The 22,544-nt window shown below is 41.3% G+C and overlaps 1 protein-coding gene across 2 annotated transcripts in view; it reads left to right on the plus strand.

Annotated features, from left to right (window-relative positions):
* Nucleotides 1-2,048: 2,048 nt before the first annotated feature.
* Nucleotides 2,049-22,544, plus strand: part of FEZ2 (fasciculation and elongation protein zeta 2) — a 43,481-nt gene continuing 22,985 nt past the window's right edge. For both annotated transcript variants that reach the window (XM_019447668.2, XM_019447676.2), the window contains exons 1-5: nt 2,049-2,332; nt 6,868-6,976; nt 12,781-12,897; nt 14,792-14,933; nt 15,990-16,258. In XM_019447668.2, coding sequence (XP_019303213.1) covers nt 2,079-2,332; nt 6,868-6,976; nt 12,781-12,897; nt 14,792-14,933; nt 15,990-16,258 — 891 coding nt within the window. In that variant the 5' untranslated portion in view covers nt 2,049-2,078. The remainder of the gene's footprint in view (nt 2,333-6,867; nt 6,977-12,780; nt 12,898-14,791; nt 14,934-15,989; nt 16,259-22,544) is intronic.

The raw sequence follows: 22,544 nt of genomic DNA on the forward strand, positions 1-22,544 counted from the left end.
CTGTAATGCATATGGGCAACATTAAATGTGTAACCTGGATCAGGCAAAAAATAAAATCATTTACAACCAGTTTATCTCATCCAAATGTGACCCAAGCTTCCTGGGTTCTCTCTCTCTCTCTCTCTCTCTCTCTCTCTCTCTCTCTCTCGCTCTTTCAAACTCTCCTGAATTGTTTATGTCTATTTCTTTATACAAACTGGTGGAGTCTCTTGAGGCCACCTGGTCTCCTGAATGCACCCTGTCAGTCTTCCATAGAGTCACCTTCTGATCATGTGTCATTGTGCTCAACAGAACTTTCTTAGTGTTATTATTATTATTATTATTATTTACTAATTTTTCTCCCAATTCATTAGGAAGTGGACTTTGTGTTGTGGAAGGTTGGCATCTTTTTCTCTTTTCCTCATCTTTTTTCCTGCATAGGCCAGAGAGATTTTCTGCCTCCACTGAATTTCTTTTCCTCCGAATGAGGCCCTCAGATTTAAATCTTCAAATAACAGTCTATTTTATTAATCTTGCATTACTTGCTAGTGAATTTATATAATTATAGTATAAAATATAGCTTCCATCAAACAGTAAGGTAAAAGAGATAATCAACAAGTTAGCAATTTATCAATAATTACTATATACAGTGAATGAACTAGTTTTAAATGTCTGATTTGGATCCACTTTTAAGCAGATCAGATGTTAAGTAAACAAGGCACATCTGTATAGGGCAGTTCTAACAAGGAATTTAATAGAGCCACACCTTTTTAGAAAAGAAATCGTGGTTAAATGTATATAACATGAACATTACCATTTTAAGAAATTTTAAATGTGCTGTGGCATTAAGTACATCCATGTGTGACTGTTACTACCATCCATCTCCAGAATTTTTTATCATCCCCAAAGGAAACTCTGTACCCATGAAACACTAACTCCCCATTTCCTCAGTTGTCAGCCCCTGGCAACTCCATGCTACTTTCTGTCTCTATGATTTTGACCACTCAGGTACCTCATACAAGAGGAATCATACAGCATTTGTCTTTTTGTGTGTGACTTCACTTAGCATAATGTCTATAAGGTTCGCAACCCTTGGTTTGCAACCCTCTTTGGAGCTTCCCAGGTGTAATCTGAAATCAGCCTCCTAGGTGGAGGGCAGAGAAAGACCAAAGAAAGCAGCAGGCCACTCCAGGATGGTAGGTGACAGTTTTAATAAGCAAAAGGAACTTACATAGGAGGCTTGCCTTTGGTGACAGCAAGACAAATAGATCCCCACACCCACCTGCCAAATCTTCAAAAGTTTAAGAGACCTAACTGGGTTCAGTCATGGTATACCCCGCAGGTGTTCTCAACACCAGGTACTATCTGAAGGCTCTGTCCTTGGAGCGCTTCTGGGAGCAGGAAAGGCAAGTGGAACCCCCATTCCAAGGACAGGGGAGGGTGTGAGACTTCCAGTGCCTGGGTCCAACTCACGGGCCAAGTGGCGGTCATGTCTTTTCAATTACCTTCCCCAACACTGTTCCAAGTGCTTTGCAAATATTAATTCAAATATTAATAATTTTATTAATATTAATAATATTGATTATTCATCTTTGTATGTTCCCCAGGGTCTATAAAGTGCTTTGCGTGTGTTAGACATGAAATATTTGTGGAATGAATTTTGGTAGGGCTTAAGCATTTCCAAGTGACTCTGCCTGCTCTTCTGGTTGGAAAGTTAACAAAAGGAGCCGGTTTCTCCTGGGTCATAATCTGACACTAGGTCGCAAGTTTAAAGAAGCCCTTTATTTTAGCCACCACATTTAGGCTAGTTTCCCACTAGGGGAAGGTTAAGAGGGAAGTCATTCCTGAGTGATAGAAACTGTAGGAAGACTCAACGTTAATTAAAGGTTTCCTTTCTACGGGGACAGCAGCGATCACCTCGGGGAAGCCTCAGGAAAAGGGAAGACCCCGAGGCCAGTTGGCTCTGACAGGTACCCCGGTGGCGGGACGGAGGAGGCGGGGCCCGAGGGGGGGCGGGACCTGCTGGGTGGGGCGGGGCCTCGGGCGGGGCCTGTGGGGCGAGGCCTGTGGGGCGGGGCGCGCGACTGCGCCGGGCGGCGATGGCGGCGGACGGGGACTGGCAGGATTTCTATGAGTTCCAGGAGCCGGCCCGGAGCCTCCAGGACCAAGAGAACTGTAACGCGAGCCCCGAGGCCGGGGCAGGGCCGGGCGGGGGAGGTGACGGCTTCCCGGCGCTGGCCTGCAGCTTGGAGGAGAAGCTGAGCCTGTGTTTCCGCCCCTCGGGTCCCGGCGCCGAGCCCCCGAGGGCGGCCGTGCGGCCCATCACCGAGCGCAGCCTCCTGCAGGGGGACGAGTGAGTGCGGGTCCGGCCGGGAGCGGGCGGGAGCCCCCCCTGCCCCTCGAGCTGCCCTCGTCCAGCTCTCGTCCAGCCCTCGTCCTGCCCTCCGGCCCTCGGTCCGCAGCCTCGGCGGGACTCTGGCCACAGGCTCCTCCCCGCGCCCTCCTTCCGCCTCCACAGACTGGCGAGTCCCCGCCCTCCCCGCTCCCCCACTGGGCTCCCTGGGGCTTTCGGCCTCCGGGCGCTCAGCTATTTAAATCACCGCTCCTCTGCCCTCCACGCTGCTCTCTCTCCGCTACTGCCCTCCTGCTCCCTAGAAACCGACCCGGGTCTGTTTGGTTCAGAGAGGAACCTGCTTGCCCGGAGCCCGTAGTTAGAGACAGCACCTCTTCGGGCACGTGTGTAGCCACTCATTCATTCAACTAGCATTAATTTAAGCTCTCAGTGCCAGAGGCTGCTTCGCCCTGGGGATACCAAGGTGACTGAACATACCCCTGCACATACGGCACAATTTAGGCCGGGGGGTGGACTTGCAGACAAATATTTCTATGGGTGTGATATATTCTCCTGGACGTAAGTGAGAAGTATAGGAGATTTTTTATATAGGATATGTGGGAGAGGCAGGAAAGGCTTCACGGGGAAAGAAATGTGAAAACTGGATCCTGATTGGGTGAGTGGGAGTTTGCCTGGCAGATGAAGAAAGGTCTAGCAATACGGCTCGCCGATATGGCACGTGCAAAAGTACCAGCGTTAAAGCAGCATTTATGCCACAGGAATTTATTGGCTCCATCTGAGAGCCCAGGTGGAGTGCACATCACTACAGAGGCAGAAACGAAAGGAACGCACTGGTTACTAACGGCAGGGATCTCTTAGTCTGGTGGGTAAACACGTACATTAACAGGTCATTAGGATAGAACCGTCTAAGTGCCATGATAGGAAACTCATAGGGGTTTGTGAGAGCTGGTTAAGGGGGAGGCAGAGTTCCTGGGAGGCACTTCATTTAACTACTAGCCTAGCCTTAACTAGCCACTTAAAATTTGGCTAAGGGTTGTCGTTAGGTACCAGGGTTTCACCCCAAAAGACAGTAAAAGGGGTGGTGAGGGTGAGGGAGCTGAGCATATGGTATAGGTGGCTGGGGAGGAGCCCTGGAGAGGCTGAGGGTTCAAGTAGTGCAATGAACAGTGTGGACATGGGTGGGGTGGGTTTTTAGAGCCCTGATGGGAGTGGAGAGATTAGAGGTTAGGGAAGGATTCTTGAGAGATGGAGAAGGATCCACAGGCACTGAAAGGGCCTTCCAGCCTGATTCCTCTGTGAATAAGGTAGGAAGCTTGAGAAGGATTTAGGAATGGGGGCCTTTAAACACTGCCTTGGCAGTGGTTCGGGCCCAGCTATGCTGGGGACCACATCATTTCATTGACCTGCCCGGTGTGGAGGGAAGAGTTTATGACGACTTTATTCACGCATGTACGTAGCTAGTAGCAAAAGATGACATTTTTGAAAGTCTGTTCCCAGAGAAGATAGTTTTATATATGTGTAGATTTATATATTCTGAATCACAAGGACTGAGAACATATTCTGGATTTAAAAAACGATATTTTGGGTTTTGGATTTGTCAAGAGTGACTTCTCAAAACAGATGAGTGGTTTATACACAAATAGTTAAGGCTTCCTATTTTTGCTTCACCTGTACTATCTAGAAAGTAGTTTATTTTAGGGGCACCTGCGTGGCTCCGTCAGTTAAGTGTCCCACTCTTGATTTCGGCTCAGGTCATGATTTCATGAACTGAGTTTGAGCCCTGCATTGGGCTTTGCACTGACAGCCTGGAGCTTGTTTAGGATTCTCTGCCTGCCTCTCTCTCTGCCCCTCCCTGGCTCATGCTCCATCTCTCTCTCTCTCAAAACAAACAAACTTAAAAAAAAAACCAAAACACTAGGGCGCCTGGGTAGCTCAGTCGGTTAAGCCTCCGACTTCGGCTCAGGTCACGATCTCACGGTCCGTGAGTTCGAGCCCCGCGTCGGACTCTGGGCTGATGGCTCAGAGCCTGGAGCCTGCTTCAGATTCTGTGTCTCCCTCTCTCTCTGCCCCTCCCCCGTTCATGCTCTGTCTCTCTCTGTCTCAAAAATAAATAAACGTTAAAAAAAATAAAAAAAAACACAACATGAAAGTAGTTTATTTTAGTCTTTGCTTAAATCTTAGGTTGATGTAAAACTTAAAAAAAAATAATTTTGTTACTCTTGATGGTGGTTTTTAGTAGATGATATGTTGGTAGTAATGCATGATGCTTGATTTGGGAATGCATAACAAACCTCTTTCTCACTTTTCAGGGGCTGGGGCTGGTCATCATTCGCTGACCCCTTTCTGTTGCATAAATTTCTCCATTTATGGAATCCAAAATGTCCATCCCTGCTCCTCAAACTAGAGAGAGTTGAGAATTCTTTCACTTAGATATTGCCTTGGCTTAGGCACTTCGTTTAACTTCTCTGAGCCCCACCTTTATTTTTGGCTACATATGGATTGTACTTACCTGCTAAGATTTTACTTTAGAAAGGGTATCATGTAGGATTCGGTGTCACAGGATTTTGACCTCCTTTGACTTTGTCCTGCTGGTTGTTTATGACGGGTTGTAATACTTTATGATAAGGATGAAGGCAATTCATGTCTTGACTGGAGAATTCTAGAAATCTTCCACTTAAGTCAGCCCTGTGTCCTTCCAACTACAACTGTTGTGACCTTGGCGGAGAGAGAGTACTGTTAATTGTCCTTCACTTTCTTGGAAGATCAAATTCACCCACAGTCTCTCCTAGTGGGTGAAGTATTGCACTCCACTTGCCCTCTTACTCCAGTCTCATTTAAAAAGAAGCAAACAAGCAGTCCCCAAAACTCTGGACTGTCTTTACCTACGAGAATATCCTACTTGAGTTCCTAACCAGCGTTAGGTATATAGTCAGTTATTTGGTATCTGAAGTGCTTTTACCTAGGAAGGTGTGGGTCAAAAACTCAGCACGTTTAACAGTCTGCAACTGTTGCCTCTGATTTGAGCACTTTGGCATTGGAGAAGGTTATGATTCGAACAGAGAGGAGAATAGGAATGAACTATGCATTTGGGAGATGTGCAGGGTAAACGAGCCAGTTTCCTAGAGCTTTTTGGGTTCACGTTTTCATTGAAGCTGATGTGCATTCCAAAGCCAGACATCATTTTGGGATTGTATGTTTTTTTGGCAGTTACCATCCCATTGCTTCTTCTGTTTAGCACCAAATCCCAAATTCATTAAATCAAGTATGTTCCTTCTTTATTTTTAAGCTTGCATTCTTATTTTTATGCCTCCAGTGGTCTTGTTTTTGTCTCTTTAGTGGCTTACACATTTGGAAAAAAAACCCCACTCAATTGTTTAATGGCTTATTCATGATTAGATATCTGCCATATATTTTAGTTTTTTTTCCCTTATGACATCTGTGTATCTCTACCCACTAAGTCACTTATATATGTAATGTTTAACTTACCCAATTAAATTTCATCTCATTTATATCTCTAAAGTCATTCATATTTTTCATACAATGTCATGTTTGATTATGCTGATATTACTTTGGTACTGAAATCTGAATTTTGATCATGAAATTGGAGTTTGCTGTCCTTGTCTGGTGTGGCTTGGGACTTTCCTCAGCATGACTCATGTGAAATAATGCTTGGAGTAATAGAACTGGAAGGAATATCTGGTATTCTTGTCCAAGCTTCTCATTTTATAGAAGGGTTGCTCATACCTAGAGAGGTTAAGGGGCATAGCCAAAGACTCATTGTTTGAGAAAGAATGGAAACAGGAGTCTATGTTTTCTGAATTTTAGTCAAGCACCCTTTCATTTTACTCTGTTGCTTCCCCAAAATGCTGTCTGACAATAAGGAAGGGTAATTGCATTGGATATAACCTTTGTGCATTTTATTGTGAATTCCTGTTTCTTTCCCCCTTCATTTATCTTAGTCCTTAGCCTGTTATATTACAAAATAGATATTAAACCCTAGCCTCACACTGAGACTGAATCCTTTCTCTAAAAAGGATAAAAAATTTTGGTTAGAGAAAGATGACTCACCCTATGAAATGACCAGTATATTAGGAAGTTATTGAAGAAAAATAAATGTAAAACATAGTGTATGTACTACCTGTGTGGCTCTGTAAACATTACATAAGCTGCCTGTGTTTTAGTTTCCTCATCTGCAAAATGGGGATAATTATGATTCTTCATATATAGTTTGTGAGGATTAGATGAGTTCATATATGTAAATTGCTTAGGACTGTGCCTGGCACCTAGAACAGTGGGAATGTTAGCTGTCAACTTTGAAAGAGTTTTTAATCACTTGATCTTGTCAGCCTGATTAGCTGATTTTCATTTAGTGTTATTTAGGAGGCCCTTCTTTTTGCTGTTTTTCTGGAAAACAGGCCTTCTGTTGTTTTGTTTGTTATTTTTTGTTGCATCTTTAACTATAGTATTGCATGTTTATTCAATAAAAGACATGTAGGATGTTAACCTTCATTGATTGTGGTTTTCTTCTTTTTAAGGATTTGGAATGCCCTGACCGATAATTACGGAAACGTCATGCCTGTAGACTGGAAGTCATCCCATACTAGGACCTTGCATTTGCTTACACTGAACCTCTCAGAAAAAGGGGTAAGTTAAGAATTGAGCTGATAGTTTCTGACTAACTGATCCTGAGGATGGAACTAAAAAGTAGCCTTTCTGTTTCACGCATGTTCATTGGGTTGCCTCTTATTTCCAAGTTTCTAGCAATTGGAGTGGCCCACTGTTGCCATCTTGGCTCCACTACTGTCAGCTTGCTAGCACTTTCCTCCAGTTCTTCCCCTGCACACACTCACTTTTGTATGTTTAGCCAAATCTTCATCACCTGTGTATGAACACCAATGATGAGCATTTTTCTCCTGAGCTTAACTAGCATAACTTTAGTGTGCTGAGAAAACTCAGTTATACATTGAGGGTACTGGAATATCAACATAGAGTTAACTTTCTGATGAATTTAAGGACTTGTTGGACATGACATGTTTTCGTAAGACTCTGTTTCTGTGAGTATTGGGGAACCTAAAAGACATTATAGTTCAGGACGCCTGGGTGGCTCAGTCAGTTAAGTGTCTGACTTCGGCTGTGGTCATGATCTCGCGGTTCCTGGGTTTGAGCCCCATGTCAGGCTCTGTGCTGACGGCTCAGAGCCTGGAGCCTGCTTCAGATTCTGTGTGTGTGTGTGTCTCTCTCTCTCTGCTGCACCCTGCTCACACTTTGTCTCAAAAAATAAATATACATTAAAAAAAAAAAAGACATTACTGTTCTTGGCTAACTGAGGCTGCTTAGGATTCCTTGCTATTGTAACGTGAAGATGTCTTAAGTGTGATCACAATTGATAGGACATCTGGGGTGGGAGTGTAGAAAAGGGAAGATAATTTAATGTTTATTTATTTATTTTTGAGAGAGAGAGAGAGAGAGAGAACACGCAAGTGGGGAGGGGCAGAGAGAGGGAGACACAGAATCCGAAGCAGGCTTCAGGCTCTGAGCTGTCAGCACTGAGCCCGACGCGGGGCTCGAATTCACCAACCACAAGATCATGACCTGAGCCGAAGTTGGAAGCTTAACTGACTGAGCCACCCATGTGCCCCTAATTTTTTTTTTAATGCAGAGATTTTATTTTCTCTTTTCCTTTCCTTTCCTTTCCTTTCCTTTCCTTTCCTTTCCTTTCCTTTCCTTTCCTTTCCTTTCCTTTCCTTTCCTCTTCTCTTTTCTTTTCTTTTCTTTTTTCTTTTCTTTTTAAGTTCATTTATTTTGAGAGAGAGAGAGAGAGAGTGCAAGCAGGAGAGAGTGGCAGAGGGAGACAGAGAATCTCAAGCAGGCTCCATGCTCGGCGTGGAGCCTGTTGCAGGGCTCTGTTTCAGGAACTGTGAGATCATGACCTAAGTTGAAATCAAGAATCAGATATTCAACTGACTGAGCCACCCAGGCGCCCCAGGAAGATAATTGTTTTAAGTGGAAAATCACATTGTTGGTTTATCTAAAGGTGATGAGAAATGTAGCCAAATTATGTAAGTTTCGGGGCCTGACTGTTTGAAGTTCCTTATCATGTAACAGTGTAAACTCATGCCAGATTTTTTGGCTCGCTCTGTATTTCATTAAGTATAGTTGTGTAATTGAGAGTATAATGCAGTGGGGGGGCTGTCAGTATTTTAAATAGTATTGCTAATGTTTTATGAAAACAGTTTTCTTAAATATATGATTCAGGAAAGCCTGCTGCTATTATTTTCTAGTAAAATACAGAATTTTGCTTCTATTTCCTAGTATTCTAGTAGATACAGAAATCTTACTGTATGTTCCAGTTATTAATCCCACAAAGCTATTTTGTTGACCAACCTGGCATATGTTTAGTGAAAAGGAATAAAACAGCATACCTTATGCTCTATCTTCTGTTTATTTAGACCCTAGCTATCATTTTGGGCTTAGTTCAAGTTTCCCTTCCTCTCTGAAGCTTCCTATTACTGTTTTAGCCTTTGCTGATCTCATGGAATTATACAATTTTAGAGTTGGAAGCGACTTTAAAGGACACTTAATCCACCCTCTCACTTGGGGGGAATCCCCATCTACAGCGTCTCTGACAGATGGTCATTTAGCCATGGCCTAAATCCCTGTGCAGGAGGAAAATGCACCTCTCTCTGTGGGAATCGGTTACACTGGTGGGGTTGTGAAAATCTTCAAGGACTTATCTGTCCCACAGAGGTTAGCCCCGTTGTCTCCTGGGTACTAATCCTGACAGCACATTGTTCATGTTTCTAACCATTACTTTGTTCTCTTATTAATCATATGTTTCAGGGTCTGTCATTAGATTGTGACTTGCTGGCAGGTGTCTTTGTAATTGTGTTTTTAGTACTATCACTGTGCCTGGCGCATAGTGAGTACTAGGACAAATTATGTTGAGTGAATGAATGTATGATCTCGTCAATGAGACCATAAGGTCAGAGGCCACGATGGAAAGTTCTTTTTTAAAAAGTAGCTATTTTTATATTATTTAACATAGTGCTAAATCCATGATAGCCAATTAATGAGTAATTTTTTGTTTGACATAATAAAATATAGCATAGAAGAGAGCCTTTCATAGTTTCAAATGGAAGTACATTGCAGGATGAATGGGACACTCTAATTTAGTTTCATTGAATAAAATGTATGTCTTGTATAGTTCTTAGATTGCACTTTAGGAAGTCACTCCCTTTTTCTGCCTTTTGGTTGTTGTTTTTAATTCCAGAATAATGGTATGGCTGAGGGTAGTTGATTAGTAACCACTTGGAGTTTAGTACTAATAACTAATCTTAATTATAAAAACCTTATCTGGAAACCTCATCAGATTAAAGTGGACAAGCGATCATCCATCTGTCATCTATCTGTCTGATGAATAGAACTGAAATTAGAAATTAGAACTCTGTTTCTCAGGAAGGAGTGGCACACATTAAGTTCCTTAAGAACAAGTGGGCAACGCGGAACTGTATAAGAAGCAACCATCTCATTCCATTAGATAGCATATCATTACATCTTTTTTAACCTGAGTTATCTTGTTTAGCATTGCCACCTGTGCTCGATCCTTCCCGTAACTGAATCGTGTTAAATTTGCCTTTTGGAAGCATTCTTTAGTTTATTCCAATTGTAAAACAAGATCTATAGGAATTTTTTTTTTCCTTGACGAAGGGAGAAGACATTTCTTTTGCATTAGGCTGAGGAAAACCTTTAGGAAAACCACCATTTGCCAGATTTCAGCTTTTGATTTTTCTTTCATTGAGGTTTAAGATGTTTAAGACGGCACACTTCTGAATTGGATGAGTCTTTTCTGGAGTAAGGCAACTAGTACGTTCCAAATTCTTACATGGGCACATTTTTTCCATCCGAAGCAGCTTCAGTTTCATACAGGGCAGTAGAACCACCGGCTGTGTGTCTAACCTGGCACAGGAAGGAGTGATGGGAACGCTTGGCAGAGAGAAGACACAGTGATGCCGAATGGGAGAGTGAATAATGACACCCATGACAGCCAAGGTTAGCTTTCAAAGCCCGAAAGGGGTTCCAGCCCTTAACATATGCCATCTCTGTGGGGAATGGACTTGGCTCAGTCCCGGGAAAGATGATCTGGGATCATTATTTCTGTTGTTATGGAAATCTATTCTAATGGGTTACTGGTATCACTTGTGTATCTTGGCAATAGCTATGAAAACGATTCTAAATCCAGTGCCGGTTTTGAACATGCTTAGATGCTAGAAGGCTTCGGAATCACATTGCTTTAGGAACCTCTCCTGTGCCATCTTCCTCCTCCTGCCATGAGCATTTTTTCAGGGACAGGGAATGTTGTTGTATGCACCTTTTCATCTTCAAGAGTAGAAACAGGAAGAAGATGATCCTATCTTCCTTAGGGGTCACTTCAAAATTAAAACTTTGTGAGGGGAAAAATAAATCTGTGGTCCTCAGATTATAATGAAGATTGATTTTGGGAAGTGTTAAAATTTAAGGACCTGTGGAGATAACTGTTAGGTCTCCTCTCCATCATCCGTATATCCTTACGACTACCGAGGCACATGTCATCTCCACTTCTATAATTTTGAAGTCAAACATTCTCCCATTTTAGTTGCTTTTTTTTTTCTTTCCAACTTTAGACTTTATCCATTTACTTTACATCCAGAGGATGAGGGTTTAGGTCTTTCTCAGTCCTCTCTCCAACCCCCATCACCAAAACTTTCCCTTCCCTTGTCTTTCCAATATAGTTATATTAAGATATTTGGTTAAGTTAATTTTAATCATTTACATTGACTGTTTAAATGTTCACAGTTGACCCATTTCCGTATATCATGAGAAATTTCCTCTTGTAATTTTTTTTCTTAGGGTAATAATTGCCTTGTGTTTTATTTAAGTTACCATTAGCTCACAGATTCAGCTTCAACAGAGCCCTGAAACTCACTTTAGTAAGTGACATACACCAGATAATCTGTTAGTGTCTGTCTCTCTTCCTCTTGTGCTTTTCTTAACGTCCTGTGCAATAACCATTCTCATCTGACCTGGTCACTCTCTCGTTGAGCGTCACAGACAACATTCTGGGATCTTTACTTCACTTTCATTACGAGAATGCCCTCACCTCTTTCTTGTGTTAGATGCCACGTCTGCTTCCTTTCTGGCTTTCCTCCTGGTTTTAATGCAGCATATTTTGCAGTAGCTGTCTGAGAAAGGGTGTATGAGGTCAAATACTTTGAGAACTTGAATACTTGAAAATGTCTTTATTCCAAGCTCCCATCTAATTGTTTGTTTAGCTGGAGATAGGATTCTAGGGTGGAATGTATTGAAACATGGAAATAACAGTGATCATTTTCTGGCTTCTTTGGTTGCTGTTGAGAGTTCAAATGACATTTTTGATTCTTGATCCTTTTAATGTGTTTTTTTTTTTCCTCTCTCTGGAAGCTTTTAGATTCTTTTTTTCATACACGGTCTGAAATTTCACAATGGTACGCTGAAGGCCACGTGCAGGCCTTTCCTAGGCCGATGGTCCGGGAAGAATAGAATGGGGAGCCATGTCATCACCGTGGTGCAGCATGGAATTGCAGTGTGTGGGGGGAAAGACCCTGGAGCACTGGTGTTGCTCCTCTCCCTGCCTGATGTTCTGAAAGGCAGCCCACCAGCGGTTCCTTGCACTTCTCACTGCGGGTTTCCTACTGGGTGGGTTGGATTCACCCTTACACTTCGGATGCTTCTGTATGAGGAACTAGGGAGGCAGAAGGGACTGCCCTGAAGTCAAGAGCGTGCTTTGATTTAGGCCATAAACTTTAGCCTCCTGAGGCCCAGAGCAGAGTGGAAAATGGCAGTGAAGCAAACAGAAACTTCCAGCACAGTTAGGTTGAAAGATCTTCTTGGAACCTAGAGAGATTTTATTTTTGGAAGGAGAGATGTTCCACTGTAAGGCAAAGTATGACCCCCGTGGACAGTGCCAGGGAGTGATTCTTGATCTTTTACCCCGAATATTAGAAGTTAGTTTGCAAGTAGTTAACTTTATGTCATCTGTGTAATTTTAACATCTACTACTCTTACTATTAGATTGTTAACTAAATAACATTCGCTGCTAAACCCGCCTGTTGCCTCCTTTGGGTGTCTCTATCATTCCCTGCAACTTCCTAACAAATACTGTGTAAAACATTCTTCTCCATGGAAAAAGCAGCTACGTGTGTGTCTGTATTGGGCAGTAGGGGTGCAGGCAGCATTCATGCAGGCAATTTCATGTTTCCTTTCCATTCCCCTCATTTGTGTTTGAGGTGAATACGTAAAGCACTTTGTACACTGCCTAGCGCTCAGTGATTGGAGTCATTTCTCCCTTTCGAGGGAAGACTCTTTACCCAGACACTGTGACTTTGTTGTGATCAGAATGTCCTGCTTTTAACAGTGGGTTATTTTGCTTTTAGATAAGTGACAGTTTGCTCTTTGATACATCAGACGATGAGGAGCTGAGAGAACAGCTGGATATGCATTCAATCATCGTCTCCTGCGTTAATGAAGAGCCCCTCTTCACTGCAGACCAGGTATTGTGGAGAAACTCATCGAGGAAAGGAAAAGAGAACCTCGAGCTGAAGGACGATTTCTAACTGTGGCAATAAGTGATGGGTTGTTGGAATCTACTGATTTTTCCTGCATTTTCTGTTTATGTAGGCTTATCAGTTAACTCCTCCACTGAGAAAAGAAGAAAGTATATGTAATCCGAAGCAGATGGGATTATGCTAGTTGGGAAGATTCTTCAAGATAGGCAGTTTTCCAGTATAGACCTTGTTAAATCAGTGCAGCGAGTTATTATTAAGGGAGGGTTATTGCTTAACCTGAAATGATAAAAAAAATATTGTGAGTTTGGTACTTTTTTTAGGGTTGGCAAGACATGGCCAACTCTGATGTATCTGTGTAGAAATTACCCAGTTCCTCTAAAAGCCTGTGTAAAAATCGTTAGTACTTATTAGAAGTGTGTACTGTGAACCCGGAAAGAAGTGAGCTTTATTCCTGTGGCATGCTCTCATAATGTCAACGCTGTGTTCATGTAAACCGCTTGAATCAGCTTTCTCATTGTCTGAATACTCTTCCCACTGCTGTTGTGTTGTCAAAATGTGGTGTAAGAACTCCTTCCTGAAATAACATGCTCGTGGCTGCTCTGACTGTGAATGCTACCACATTACATTTTTAGGCTGGAAAGATGAGGTCGGGAAAGAGATATGTTATGGCAAGGATGGGAGGAGTCCATTAAAATGTGCCATTTTGATGCTCCTTAGTCATATTTGTGGTTAGATTATTGTAGGCCTGGGAAGAGTGTGGTGCTTAAAATGCCAGATAATAGGTTAGAGGGCTGTGGGAGGTTGATCATGATATCTCAGGGAAATACGTGACCCTGTGAGTTCACGGTCTCCTCAGTAATCTATCTGCCTGAATGCCCTAAGCTGTTCCTGCTTCTGAGACTTGGAGAAACAGATTCTGCAGCCTCCTCTGGCATTTCATTGTACTGTTTTATAATGCCTATTTGAGAAAATCTTCTTACTAATTACCATAATCCCCACCTCCTTCAGATTTACTTTTCTTTGCCCTTAAGCTTACTGATTCATCCTGAATGTTTTCTTAATAGTTTCTTTTTTCCTTTTTTTTTTTTTTTTTTTTAACTCTTAGACCTATTTTTTCTAACTGTTGAGTAATTTTTGTGGTTTTACATTCTCACTGACTTCTGTATCCTCAACTTTTAAAAAGTGGAGCAGGACAAGGTACTGTTGGAAGATTGGAGCAGCGTTGCACATGACAGTAGATCATTGTTTGAAAGATGGTTCTGAAATTTTCGTGTTTTTGTGCAGCTTCTTTTTTTCCCTTTAAGCTTCTACATGTCACGTAATTTTTGAATATCTCTTAATCTTTCATGGAATTAATATATGAAATTCCTTTTCTGCCATTAAAGGAAAATTTTACTGCTATAAAGGTAATTTCTTGCTTTATTTTTTATACTGTTGTATTTCAAAAATTTTATGTCAGTTTGATTAAATGGCTTTCGATTGATTACTTGCATGTGTCATATGGTGAGTTTTCTGTCATTTGCTTTCTTTTGACTGTAACGATGATCTGGTTCTAGCATTTGTAAGGTAAATTGTACCTGTGTTTTGCACCATTTCTCAGACCTTCAAGATCTGATAGATCTACTGAATCATGATGGGCATATTAAATATTACTCTGTTTAATTTTGTGTTCAGCATATTGTAAATTTTATTTCCTTGATAAACCATGTTCACTCTTAACAGTCAAAATTGTGATTATTCAGAACACCAACTCCTGCACAGTGTTGGTCAGTGGATATTTCAGTGCCCTTCTTTTCCGGTTGCCTCATGAGCGCCATGTTGCAGAGAGATTGTTTTTCCCAAGTATATCTGATTAACAGTGGCGTGTGTATTTTGGAAGGTTATTGAAGAAATTGAAGAAATGATGCAGGAATCTCCAGACCCAGAAGATGACGAGACACCCACGCAGTCAGATCGGCTGTCGATGCTGTCCCAGGAAATCCAGACTCTTAAGAGGTCCAGTACTAGCAGTTATGAAGAGAGTAAGACACCCTCCTTCAATCCATGCTCTTTAGACTTCCTGTGCATCTCAAACCATCTCCAGAAAGCTTTCACTCCAAAGGCTAAGTTATGCACCCTTCTTCAGCCCTCTAGTAATACTCGGGCATATCTTTATCATTGCTTAGGGACTTTGTCACATTCACCTTTGAATCCTGTACTAGTCGGCTTGGGCTGTGTGATGAAGTACCACATGCCAGGGGCTTAAACAACGGGAATTTATCCTCTCAGAGGTCTGGAGGCTAGAGGTTCAAGATGAAGGTGTTGGCAGGTTTGGTTTCTTCTGGGGTCTCTCTCCTTGGCTTGTAGATGTCTTCTCTCTGTCCTCCCGTGGTCTTCTGTTTGCATGTATCTCTGTCCTAATCTTGTCATTTTATAAGGACACCACTCACACTGGATTAGAGCCCACCCTAACAACCTCATTTTAACTTAATTATCTTTGTAAAGACCCCATCTCCAAATACAGTCACATTCTGAGGTCCTGGGTATTGGGACTTTAGTGACATCATAGCCTCACATGAGGAGAAGTGCTGAGAAAAATCTGAAGTGGGTTTTAGGGAGTAGGCCTTCCTTCTTTCTTCCCAATCTTCAAAAAAATTCACACATTGGGCCATATGTGATTAAATATGTATTTAGTTTAATTGTTTCAAATCGACTTCTGTCTTTCGAAGTGTGCTGGAACCCTGCTAAGTTGCTTGCAGTTTCTTGTCAGCAGGTAGTTTGGGTACTCTCCCTCAGCTTTTGTGTTTGTTCTGTTTCTTGTTCAAGCTTTTTTTAGTCTTGACTGGAGTGCTGTTGGTGGGATGATTGAGTTAGACAAGTCAAGAATGTTGTTACACTTCTCAGCCTCTTGAGAAGTAACTTTGCTACCTACCTCTGCTCAGTCCTGCCCACCAGAAGTTTGAGGATTATGAGAAGATTGTGAACAGTTTCATTGCTTAGAGTATGGTGTCTGCTCTTTTGGCATGAAACCGCCTGTTGTGCTCGTCTCCCGAAATATTTTTGTCTTAGTATCTGCTGTGCTTTGCTTCTGGCCGCAGGAGTAAAAAGGCTCTCGGTATCTGAATTAAATGAGCTACTGGAAGAAATTGAGACTGCCATCAAGGAATACTCCGAGGAGCTGGTGCAGCAGCTGGCCCTGCGAGATGAACTGGAGTTCGAAAAGGAAGTGAAAAACAGTTTCATTTCTGTTCTCATTGAAGTGCAGAACAAACAGAAAGAGCACAAAGAAACAGCCAAAAAGAAAAAGAAACTCAAGAACGGCAGCTCTCAGAATGGGAAGAACGAGAGAAGTCATATGCCCGGCACAGTAAGTGGTGTTTTGCAGGAGTCCTTGAGCACTTGGAAGCTGCTCCCGTGGTGGTCCCAGCGCTCCAGGCCCCAGGCAGGCAGGCGGCGCCTACGCATGCGAGTGCTTCTCACCGCGGCGCCCACAGGTTCTGGTGGAGAATGCCACTGTGCTCAGTAGTTTCAGAAAGGGGTTCTCTGGGTGAGGACACGGTGGTTTTCTGGGTATGGTCAGGGGAGAAGTAAGTGGAAGGAGGAGGAGGAAGAAAGAAGGAGGGTGTCTTAAAAGTATCAAAGCATTAACGGTGATTATTTACGTTTGGCTGGTGGGCGTATGAATGGTATTATTTTCTTATTTTTGCTCATCTTGCAGGAGTCGTATAATAAACAATTAAAAGGGGGTGCCTGTAAGGGTTGCTGAACTGTGCTGAGCCTGAAAGCACAGACTGATTCGCAGTCAGATTCCTCCTGATTTATCAGTGAAGTTGGAACATGAAGGCATTGGAGGCAGTTATGTGACATCAGCCATTTGCCTGAGTGTTTGGCAGATTAGAATATTTCTGACTGGGGACGAAAAAGTTGAGAATATGTGCATCTTTGACTCTTCATGTAAAATTTCTTGTTTTCTGCTTTTTCAGTTTTCTTAAGTGGTCCTCTTAATTTCACGTGATTAAAATCCATCATAAACATTAATTTTATGAGATGTGTTTCTTTATTGGTCTTAGGGCCATTTCATTTTTTTTTTGATCATTTGAAACCTTATATGTTGCCACCTTCGTATTATTTGTGTGTGAAGAAATGTCAGTTTTGTTTTTTTGGACTATAATGGTTGTCCAGAGGGATCCATTTTTCTAAGAGGAATGTCCCTTTTTCATTCTTGATACTGATAACCTGGTAACACGAATTATCACAAACTAGCTATTATGGTTTGTAATAATGTAAGTTCTGCCTTTAAGTCTTGATTTGTTTTTTTCTAAAGAATACTTATATCAGAGAAGTAGTTCTCACTAACCAGCCTCTCATGGAATCCAGGAAAGAGAATGCAGTTCTGGGTTGCTGGGTCACCAATGAGCAGTTGATACAAACAAAGAGATCTCGCCGTTTAGCCCATTCATTGTCTGCTTGGGCCTGTGAGTAAATACATGGTCTTAGTGTGATGTCCACTTGTGTATAGAAAGGACATAGCTTCAAAACATTTGTTTGAATATACAGTTCTGGAAAGTGTGCTTTAAATTTCTGGAGCAAAATTTGGATGTCATATTTTTAAAAAAATTGCACCTTTAACTTGCCCTATTATACAAGTGTGATTAAATGAAATGCTTAGTTAAAAAGTCATAGCATGGTTGGTAATTTCTGTCTGTCTGCTTTTAGGAATTACATGTAAACCCTCCATTTATTGGTGTTAACACTTGGCTGAGGAAAATAAATTTGTCCCTAGAGGGGTTTAAAGGCTTCTTTTTGTAACTCCTATATAAAAAGGGTTAGAGTGGATTCACTGTGTAATTGTACATGGCATTTATATTGAGAAATGGATTTGGCAAGGCAAGATTTAGCTCTTACTCGAACCTTTATGAGTCATGAAATAGATTCATAGTAAAAGTCCGTTTTTTCACAGTATGTGGACCTGCGAAGTTGCTTCTCGAGTCCTGATCTACTATTTGTAACAAAACCTTTAATCAGGTTACTGATGGCCTTGCTGAGCTCGTGGTACTGGTTCCCTCTAAGCTGGAGAAAGACCATCCCATCTGTGACTCAAGGAGCCTGAAACCTATGATTCTGAAAATAGTGGTGGGTGGCTCAAAAGAACCTTAAAGTGAAGTGGCCAATTGGATAAACAGATTGCAAAGGATAGTACCTTGTTAGACACTTTATAGAACACGTGGTTTGGGCAGAGCCTGATCTCTAAGAGTTAGTTATCAGTGACACAAATTTCTAAAAATTGGTGACTTTCTTACAGATACCATGTATTACCTGCTTTCTAACAACATTGGTCACTTTTTTCTTTTTGCCTTAGATATTTTTGTTTTATTAGCAGGACGTGGTTTTCTTTCCTTAAGCATGGAGTAGCCTTCCTTCCATTTTTCCTTAAACATGTTTCACTGAAACAAAACATCAGTTTGTAGTTGGTATAACCCTCTATCCATGTTTGCTAGCTGTTCGCTTTGGTCCAAAGATACTGCAATGAAATATCTGGGTGGGAATAGAGCAGAGTTAAACTATTTAGGTGTTAATTTTGGAGACATTTTGTTTCATACATTTTCTGTAGGGAAAAAAAAAATTGGGGGCTGAGGGATGCTATTTAGATTGAGCACTAGACAGTTTTGGGGAGACAATTGGGGAGGGGCATAGAAATACTATTAAATATAAAGTATTGAGTATCTTATACAAGTGAAATCTTATCTTGCTTTGTTTTAATTTTTAAAATCTGCATGTTGGATAAGACAAAGAAATATCCATTCATTCAGCAAATGAATGACTAGGAGTGTAAGAAAGAAAGACTAGACAGTGTAATTTCTGGTAGTAATAAATGCCACCAAGACAATAAAAGGCTGGGTAAGGCAGTCGGTAGCAAAGCTGCCGGAGAGCTGTTTTCTGTAGGGTGGTCACTATGTCACTGCTCCTCCTGATGGGCAAGGTCGGTTGTCCTGTCCTTTTCCAGGTCTCTGTTTGGAGAGGAGGTTAGAGGATGGTTCTTCTCTTTAGGAAATGAGACTTAAGCGAGCAGAAAACTGTATCTCCTATGTCCTGTTGTTCAGCATCAGGAGAAAGAGAGCGGTGGGAGTGGAGATTGGAATGGTTGACGGGTACTATCTGTTAATCACTATGATAACCTGTGTGCATTTCTTTGAACTGACTGTGCTCTTTGGGCCTTGGTGCTTTTATACGTGCTCTTTCCTTTTCTGGAGAGCCCCGCTTTTCCTGTTTCCCCCAGTCCACTTGGAGGACTTTTTTTTTTTTTTTTTTTTTTAAGTCGACCTTCAAGCATTGTCTTCCTTTCTTAGAGCCTTCCTCGGTGACTCTTCCTCCAATGCAGAATTGACTAGTCTCTCCTTTTGGGCTTAGTATTATTCCTCGTGACTATTTCTTTTGTCACGGTCACACAGGACTGCAGGTTTTTTTTGTTTTCACGTCTGTCTCTGTCAGGTTCCCTAAGGATAGGAAATGTAACTTTATCTTCTTTTATATCCTCAAGTGTAACATTAAGTACTCATTTTTCTGCTGAATAAACGTGTGAAAGAAAGATAAACTCGCAAATCTGTATTTCTACCTTGGAATTTTCTGTCAGGCGTCAAACCCATGGAGGCTGAGTAGCCTATTGATTAAGAACTTTGGGGGAAGAGCTGTGTTTGAATCCTCCTGTCACTGAGTACATCTCCCTTTGAGTTTTGGGAGGACTCAATGAAATAATGTGTGTTAAGACTAGCATATATCCTGAGTAAATGCTAGTTATTATATGTCCAACTGCCTACTAGCTAGTTGTCTCTGGCATTTATCAAACTAAAGTTACCATTTTCCTAAGGTTGAATGTAGTTCTTATATATTTTTCTTTTGGTTAGTGGAACAGTCTACTCATTCACTGATATCCGTGGAATTTCTGAGTCAAAGGATATACAGTTTTGGAGCGTTTTCCACGACCAACTTTTCAAATTGTTCTACAGAAATGAACCTAGTAATAGTGTGAGTGAGCGACCATTTCCCCACACTTCCAGCCAACAACGGATATTATTAGCCTTTCGATCTTTTGTTGATCTGAAAGGCAAATAATGGTTTGATCCGTTGACTTCTGTATTCTCTTGTGAGTTGCCTATTAAGTCATATAAGAGATGTTTTTCATATTTATGAGGTACACATACTTTTAATCTCATAGTATCATAATTTATCATCATCAGCCTTCCCGAAGGCTCATTCACATTGTTTCATTGTTCAGCATCTCACCTAATTTTTGCTACTTTGCACATCACGTAATGCCTGTTTGTTGAATTGAAACTTCACTATAAAGGAGATACAATCCCAGAGGATTTGGAGTTGTCATATTTGAATTATTGTTCTATCAGGTGGTCTTTTAAATTTTTTTGCCAATCTTCTGTTTGTATTGAATAGAGTCACAGATTATTGAATTTCAGTGGCAGTTCCCATGAGTACAAGAACAAGTCCAAGTATACCAGTTACGTTTTATTTTTAAAATTTTATTTTTAAAAAGTATTTATTTATTTTGAGAGAGAGAGTGGGTGGGAGAGAGAGACCGAGAGAGAGGGAGAGTGAGTGAACCCCAAGCGGGCTCCACACTGTCAGTGCAGAGCCCGATGTGGGGCTTGAACTCATGAACTGTGAGATCATGACCGAGCTGAAATCAAGAGTCAGATACTCAACTGGCTGAGCCACCCAGGCGTCCCACTAGGTATGTTTTAATTTAGCAGTGGTTGTCACCTAGAGTTACCTGAAGTTGTAAAGATATTAATGAGTACTCGCTTGGCATCATACCTCAGCATATGGATGAAATGGCCATATTTCCTCCTTTAGAATCCAGTAATGTTTTTAAATTAAAAGTCACATGTAAGGTTATGTATTCTAAGTCTAGGGTTGCGAAGATAGGAATGAATAGTTTTCTGTTTGCCATAATCACATTGAACTTTCGAGAGCGAGTTCTCAATGTGTTGGACTTAGCACCAGCAAAAATGTATAATTGCTTCAGTATAACCCGAAGAAGTTTATTTTGAAAACTCGTGGCGTATTAGGAATCAGTAAGTCTGTTGTGAAAAGAATCATGTTGCCCTGGTCTATTGCTTTTGGGGGTCGAGGAGATAACTGCTTCAAGATGGGGGACAGCTAGGGCTTGGATGATAGATACTCTTTCTTATATCTTTCTTTCACAGATGCATTGCTCTGTATTTATGACTCATTTAGCTCAGATTATGATGAATAGTCAAATCTATTTTGTTTCTCTTTTGCATGCAAAAATGCACCAGTAATAGTTTTCATTTAATCTTCACCAAAGCTGACTTTAAGGTAAGAGAAATTTATTTTCATTTAGATAGCTCCTATTAGATTGTTCTGAAGTTATTCCAAATTGTGCTAGCTCTTAGCTTAGAAGGATCTGTTCTGATACACCTACTTGAATTTGGGGCTTTTGTTTATAATAAGGTACAACTAGCTTTTTTTCTTCCCTTTTTCCTTCTTTCTAATTTGGAATTTTTATTTTATTTTTTTATTTTACGTTTATTTATTTTTGAGACAGAGCATGAACGGGGGAGGGTCAGAGAGAGAGGGAGACACAGAATCGGAAGCAGGCTCCAGGCTCTGAGCCATCAGCCCAGAGCCCGACGCGGGGCTCGAACTCACGGACCGTGAGATCGTGACCTGAGCCGAAGTCGGATGCTTAACCGACTGAGCCACCCAGGCGCCCCTCTAATTTGGAATTTTTAAATTTCACATTTGCTAAGATGATATAGACTGAGGATTGACAAGGCAAACTACTGCCGGAAGGCCAGATTGGCCCTCTACCTGTTTTATAAATAAAGTTTTATTGGAATGCAGCCATGTCCATTCATTTCCATATGGTCTATGGCTGCTTTGGTGTTACAAGGACAGAACAGGATAGTTGTGACAGAGACTGCGTGGACTGTAAACTTAAAGTATTAACTCTCTGGCCATTTATAGGAAAAGTTGGCCAACTCCTGATTTAGACTAAAATTTAGTAAAATTAAAAATTTGAAGAAAAAAAGATGCAAACTCCATTTAAGTGAGTTTGTATAAAAAGATCACTATACTGTGACTAAAATTTATTATAAAATGTAACCTTATTTTATCTGTGTGTGTTGAGTTACTCCTTTCCTCAGAGCCCCATCCAGCAGCCTGAGTTGTGCCTACATGTGGTGATGCCTTGACCAGTCCATCTCCAAGCCACATGCCTAAGGCAACCTGCCTAGCAATAGACCTTTGTGTCAGATTCCCAGTGGCTAAGTGAAGAGAGCCAGCGGGTAGACCAGTTGTCCTCTAGATTTGGGGCCAAATGAAAAACTTAAAAATGTTGGCAGTCCTCTGGGTACATTGTATTTATAGACAGCAATAAATAGTAGTTTAAAGAAGATAGAAGAGAAATGGAAAAAGGACTGATTCCCTTCCCCCACTTTTTCTAAGTAGTGGTACTTGAGAAGATAAAGTCTACCCTATATATGTGAATGTAAATATTAATATATTTTTGGCAGTAATTTGTTGGTTATATTTGATAGCATTTCTCTGCAAATTTCTTGTTTCTTTTTTAAAGTATAGTTGACACAAGGTTACATTAGTGGCAGGTGTATAGCATA

This window comes from Panthera pardus, unplaced genomic scaffold, assembly GCF_024362965.1.
Source record: "Panthera pardus isolate Hobbes unplaced genomic scaffold, ASM2436296v1 HiC_scaffold_26, whole genome shotgun sequence".
Taxonomy (NCBI): Eukaryota; Metazoa; Chordata; class Mammalia; order Carnivora; family Felidae; genus Panthera; species Panthera pardus.